The 6,411-nt window shown below is 63.1% G+C and overlaps 1 protein-coding gene across 2 annotated transcripts; it reads right to left on the reverse strand.

The window, feature by feature from the left end:
* Positions 1–3,490: 3,490 nt before the first annotated feature.
* On the reverse strand, positions 3,491–5,613 carry HES4 (hes family bHLH transcription factor 4). 2 transcript variants are annotated; one of them, XM_059830030.1, is made up of 4 exons: positions 5,503–5,613; positions 5,242–5,337; positions 5,078–5,165; positions 3,491–4,470 (listed from the first exon to the last, which is right to left on the reverse strand). In XM_059830030.1, the coding sequence occupies exons 1-4, from the start codon at positions 5,611–5,613 to the stop codon at positions 3,884–3,886; spliced, it is 882 nt and encodes a 293-aa protein (XP_059686013.1). In that variant the 3' UTR covers positions 3,491–3,883. The 2 variants fall into 2 exon arrangements, with proteins under 2 accessions (XP_059686013.1, XP_059686012.1); XM_059830029.1 differs by having other exon boundaries at positions 5,425–5,613.
* Positions 5,614–6,411: the final 798 nt, after the last annotated feature.

A 6,411-nucleotide genomic window follows, 5' to 3' on the forward strand; every position in this document is an offset into this window, starting at 1 on the left:
CTCTCCTCGGAGGGTCTCTGGGATGCACGATCCGAAAGGATGAGGGGGTGTGTGCCGGACTGCCTGCCTTGGCCGCCCCGGGTCGAGGGGGTCAGGGACTCCCTCGTCTCCCTCCCCCTGACCAGCGGCAGGCCGGCTGTGGAATAACGGGGAGACGACCCCGGAGCCCCCCCCACCTCCGTAATGCCGCCGGGCCCCTCGCGCAGCCTTCCAGGCAGCGGGACTGCTGCTGGGATGGGGGACAAGACCCCAGGCGGAAAGGGAGGGGTGGGCAGCTCCCACCTCTGCACGCCACGGGCCTTGGCCCCCCCCGGCTTCTCCTGCGCTGTGCCCGTGCCCGACCTGCCCAGCGCTGCGGGGTGCATCGCTCCCTCCCGGGTGGGGAAGGGGAACAGCTGAGCAGCAGCGGAGAAGGAGATGCGGCTGTGGTCGGAGGAGGCGGAGGGCGAGGAAACAGCAGCGTGAGGCGGGGAGCAGAGCCAGGTGGGAGGGTGACCCCGGAAAATTTCCTCTCTGGGAAATTCATAAGCAGAAGAACGCAAAGCCACCGGGAGATGGGAAGGGAAAAAGACTTCAGCCGGAGGCTCGGGTGCTTTTCCCAGGTGGTTCTTTGCTGGCTGGCCAACTGGGCCAGCCCAGAAGCTGAAAGGGGCTTTGCTTTCTTGCCTAGGGTCTTGCGGGAGACTCTGTCCTTGCACCGAACAGTACTTCTTAGGGGATGCCTGTTGGGGCCGCAGCGCTGTGGAGACATAGCTGAACTAGCACTAAACATTTCACCAGGTTTTGCAGCTGGAACTAAATTCCCCGCTCTGGTTAGCCTTCTGCCAGCTCTGGAAACGGCTAGTTAGCAGCTATCCCCGGATCTTTCCCCTGGGAACAGGGTAGAGCTGTTGCAGTTAGGTTCAGATGCAGGAGGCATCACGGGCTGGCTGGGTTTCACCGCTGTCTTCCTCCCACCTCGCCTTGCTCCACCACACCCAGATCATGCCATTACACCCGTGGACTTCTGGCTGCCTGCACTCTGCCTAACCATTATCGCTTTGGCGCTGTGTCCTTCCCTTTGGACTTTCACCTCTCAGCAGCGGCATACTTTGCTCTTTTCCTCCACTTTTAAAGGGATAAGACCAAATTTAGCCCAATCTGGAAAAGCAGCTGTATAGAAAGCCTTGAAGGAGCATGGCAGCCACCCAGTTGTAGAGGAATAGCCTGGCAGAGTCAGAAGAGCAGTTGCAGAAGTACAGGGTCTGGGTACAACCCACGGGCAGACACAGTGATTGAACCCGAGTTGTACGGGGCAACAACATCCCTCGGAAGGATTTTGAGCTTCTGGCATGCAAGTTTGTTGGTGCCATGCACCTCACATCCAGCTTCTGTACCACTGGACCCATGCACAGCGACATCTATGACTTGCTTGAGGCCAAAAAAGAGCAGGTGGCAGTGCTGGACGCAAAAGTGGGGTGCTGAGCACTGGGGCTCTGCTCCTGCGCTGCGGTGTTGAGATGGAGGCTGAAATGACAGCGGTACCCTTGCGTGCTTGCAGCTCGGGGTCTCAGGAGGCAGAGCAGTGACTGACTGCTTCTCTCGCGCTGGGAGATGAGCGTCCCAGAGGAACGCCGCGGCGTGTGTCATGTTTGCACTGCTGCAATCATTCAAAACCCAGTCGGAAAAGAGGGGTTTTTTCTGTGCCTGAACTCAGCAGTGTAGCGCTCGGCAGTCTCGCTTGTGGCCTGGGTACCTCGTCAATAAAAGAAATTTGCTGAATATAGGGGCGGTCTGGGGGGGTGTGGGCAGTCCAGGGACAAGTCCAGAGACACGGTGCTGCCCCGGGGAGGTATACGGTTACACGCAGGCGACAGTCAGGCTTTCATCTGCTCTTCCAAGCCTTCTTCAGACAGAAGAGGAGGGGTAGTAACTGGCTGTGGGGGATGGAAGAGAATTGCTGTAACATGATTTTATGTCTGTGATTGCATAACAAAACCTCCTGGGAACCTCCTGATTCAAATGGATACCTAGTTCTGGTTGTGCGATGGAGGACTTTCAGCACTGATCGATTGTCCACGCTTTGGTGCAGAGGGACTGCTGGGCTGGATCAGCAACCAGGCTGCGAGCAGCCTTCACTCCTGTATCTGACCTTGGCCAGAATCTCATCAAGGTGTAAGAAAGCCTTCAGAAGTGGGTAAGATGCTTTATATACCCACCAACACAGACGTACACGATGCCTTGCTCTCACCGAAGCTGCAGCCTGGTTGCTAATGGCACTAGACCTTGAGAGATGAAATTGCATTGCCATTCCAAAAATTCCCTAGGCCTGTTGAATTAGTTGGATGTTCTGCAAAAACCAAATCATTCTCTGAACTGTGAAACGCTGCCGGTCCCACCGCGACCCAACCCACCCAGCCCAACTGCCAGGAAAATCCCTAGTTCTTGGGGAGGGGGGGCCAGGAGAATCGGCTTTGCCTACGGGGGTCCCACGGACTCGAGGCCGGAGGAAGCCCAGCCGAGGCGGGTTATGCCTCTGGACGTGGCTCTGGCACACACACATGTCATCTGTCGGCTTTGCCCTCCAGGATTACGCGATAGCCCCACCTCATAAATTTGGAGCAGAGCACACAAAGCTTTCCCTTCCATACTGTGCATTCACTCTCAATGGTCTTTCTCCGCACTACGGCCTTATTAATTGGTGACAATTGGAAGTGGTTAATTCTGTGTGTGTGAGGCTGCAATTGCTTCCACTTGGCCAGGATCCAAGTACCAGGGGTGAGTCAGAATGGGTGGCAAAACTGTCTTTTCCTCAGTTCCCTTGCTTACTGGAAAAAAAAAAAGCCACAACCCCGAGTTATTCTCTTTTATGAGGTAGGCATTGTGAGGCCAGGCAATTGAATTTACAACAGCATTGAGTATCAGAGTCTATCTGGCCCTGTCAATGAGAGTGGCGAGAAAAAAAAAGACACACATTAACCCTCAGCTCCGAGTTCCCAGGCATTTCAATAGGGTTCCCAACTTCCCAAAGAGCCCGCTGCATACTCGATGAGACCCTTTATACCTTCTAATTACCCTCCTCACAATAGGGACAGACTCTCTTGCCTCTTTTGTAGGCGAGATAGTAACTTTTGCGCACACCGCCCCCCTCCCGCAATCCCTACGGAAGGGGGTAAGGAGCAAAATCTGAAGAACGGCGTTATTTCAGGAGCTCTGAGCAGGCGGCGAGCATTTCCTCAGGTGCCAGGAGAAGATTTTTTTAGGAATCTGTTTCTTCCGAGTGGGAACATGACACTTGCAAAGCTCTCAGGAGACATGTAACACTGCCAGACCCCCCTCAACCCCATCCCCCCCCAACTATTTTTCACAGGAATCCCTTCCAACAGCCTTATTTAAGGCCATAAAGTTCACCCCTACTTTTTTTTCAAGGGGGTTGCACACGCAGGATGAGCTTGGACCTGCCCACTCTCACCCAACAAAATGAAAGGAAGGGGGGAAAAAAAAATTTAAATCTATTTCAAAGAGTTTATTTATTTAAACACCTGCAATTTTTTTTTTCTTTTCTGAAAGTCTTCAACACAGGCACGCACACACACACAGACAAACGGGATACAAACAACTTTGGCATTATACTTTTGAATATTTGTTACAAAACTATTTCTCATTTATTTTTTTTTAAAAAAGTATCTCAAATAAAGGCATTTTAAAGGAGTAAAAATACAAGTTGAGATCCCAACCTCTGAAAATAATAAATAGCACGTTCATAGCGAGGTCCTTTTTTCCTTTCTGTTTAAATCTGCTTAAAAACCCCCCAAACGTAACAGGGCTCCATACAACGGAGCCAACAGAAGAGTTTGGTGTTTTTTTGGGGGAGGGGGAAAAAAAAAAAATTGCTTTAGGCAAGTCACCAAGGCCTCCACACTGATTCACTGCGCTCTCCGATGGGACTTCCCGCCTGGGATGCTGGAACAACGCTGCCCCCAAATGATGTCAACCCCTGCACCGGGGATGCTGCCGGGGTGGCGGCGGCCGCGTTCCCTGAGCCGCTACCGGCGGACACCGGGACGTTGGCGTTGGCATACAGGGGAATAACCGGTCCGGAGCTGGGAGGGAAGGCCGGGTTTGGGATGAGGAAAGCAAACTGGCCGTCGGTAGCAGGGACGAGCTGGAAGCCCCCGTAGACTTTGGGGGACAGGGCTTCAGCGGGGTTCAGTTTGCAGGGCACGGGGACGGCTCCGGCTGCTGCGGGGGGCAGCTGGACGTGCAGAGGCTGCTGCGGCAGATGTGCGGGTTGGCCGGAGGGCGGAGGCGGCGGTGGGTAGTTCATGGCCACGATCTGGCCCAGGCAAGCCGAGAGGTGGCTGAGGAGGCGGGTGCGCACGTCAGTGTTCACCCCTTCGCAGGTGGACAGGAACCGCGTCACCTCGTTCATGCACTCGTTGAATCCAGCCCGGTACTTGCCGAGGACGGTGGGGTCGGCGCTGAGCGCGGCTGGAGGGGGTGGCAGGTGAGTGGCAGGTCGGGAGCCCGGGCCCCCCCTCCGGGTCCCCAGTCCCCCCCTCCCGGTCCCCAGGTCCTGGGTCACTGGTCCCCCCCTCCCAGTCCCCAGCCCCTCGGTCCAGGGGTCCCCGATCTGGGCTCCCCCCAACTCCCGGTCCCCAGCCCCTCGGTCCAGGGGTCCCCGGTGCGGGGGTCCCCCCGCTCCCGATCACCAGCCCCTCGGTCCAGGGGTCCCCCCGCTCCTGGGGTCCCCCCCCCCCCGGTCCCCAGCCCCTCGGTCCAGGGGTCCCCGGTGCGGGGGTCCCCCCGCTCCCGATCACCAGCCCCTCGGTCCGGGGGTCCCCCCGCTCCTGGGGTCCTCCCCCCCGGTCCCCAACCCCTCGGTCCGAGGGTCCCCGGTCCGGGGGTGCGCCCCCTCCCCGGTCCCCAGCCCCTCGGTCCGGGGGTCCCCGCTCCGGCCCCCCCTCCCCCCGGTCCCCAGCCCCCCGGTCCGAGGGTCCCCGATCTGGGGGTGCGCCCCCCCCCCCCCCCCGGTCCCCAGCCCCCCGGTCCGGGGGTGCGCCCCCCCCCCCCCCCCGGTCCGGCAGATCGCGCTTACCCGTCATCTGCGCCCGCTGCAGGTTCCGCAGGTGCTTGACGGTCATCTCCAGGATGTCCGCCTTCTCCAGCTTGGAGTGCCGCGAGCTCTGCGGGAGGAGAGCGGCGCCGTCAGCGCTGCCCGCGCCCGGCCGGACCCCGCGGCCCCCCGCCCGCCCCACTTACGTCCTTCTTCAGCGCGTCCAGGATGAGGGTCTTCAGCTGCCCCAGGCTCTCGTTGATCCGCGCCCGGCGCCGCTTCTCCATGATGGGCTTGGAGGACTGCGGGGAGAGCGGAGGCGGTCAGCCCCCGCCCGGCCCGCTCCCGCCCCGCCCGGCCCCCGCCCCGACCCCAGCCCCGGCACCGACCTCAGCACGGCCGCGGGCTCGCCGCCATCCAGCGCCGCCGCCGCCGCCGCTGCGCCCCGGCCGGCACCCGCCATTTACCTTCCGGTGCTCGCTGGCGCTCCGCGGCTTGTCCGGCGTGTGGCTGGCGCTGGCCGGCGCCCCCGCGATGGGCGAGGCGGTCGGCTTCTCCATGCCCGTGTCGGCGGGCATGGCGCGGCGGCGGGCGGGCGGGCGCGTGCGGCGGGCGCGGGGCGCGTGCGGCGGCTGCGGCGCGGCGGGGCCGGCGGTGCGGGCGGACGGCGCCCCCCGCCTTTATACCCGGCGGCGGCTCCCCATTCGTGTGAAACCGCCGCCGCGGCCGTTCCCACACTCCCGGCGGCCAATCAGCGCCCGCCCCGGGCCCGGCCGCCGCGCCGCCCGCGCTCCCATTGGCCGGCGCTCCGCCGCCTGTCCGTCACGCGCGCCGGCCCGCCCCGCGCCGGCGGCCGCCGAGCGCGCGGCCACGTGGGGGCGGCGGGGGCGAGCGGGCGGGGCTGCCCCGGGCACCGCCGCTCCCCCCCGGGGGGTGCCCCGCGCCGCGCCCCGGCCCCGGCCGAGGCCGCGGGCGGCGGCGCGCAGAGCGGGCGCGGCCCGGCGGCCGTCCCTCCCTCCCGCCTTCCCTCCCGCGCGCTGCTTGTGACACCCGCGCCGCCCGGCGCCCCGCCGGGCACGGGCTGGCGGCGGGGGGCCGAGCCCCGGGGGGGGGGGGGGGGCTGCGGGGGCGCCCGGGGCGGCCCCGCCCGTGGCGTCGCCAGGAGCCGGGGCCGTGCGGCGGGCGGGCGGAGGAGGCGGGGGCGGCCCGGCCGGGCCCCGGCTGCTGCCGGCGGCGGCGGCGGCGGCGGCGGCTGGCGCGGCACGCGAGGCCGCGGCCGGCGGGCGGCCAATGGGCGGGGGGGCCGCCGGCGGCGCTCGCCGCCCATTGGCTGGCGGCCGCCCCCGCTGTCAATCAGGCGGCGGGCGGCGGCGGGC

The sequence above is a fragment of the Gavia stellata genome, chromosome 27 (genome assembly GCF_030936135.1).
Source record: "Gavia stellata isolate bGavSte3 chromosome 27, bGavSte3.hap2, whole genome shotgun sequence".
Classification (NCBI taxonomy): domain Eukaryota; kingdom Metazoa; phylum Chordata; class Aves; order Gaviiformes; family Gaviidae; genus Gavia; species Gavia stellata.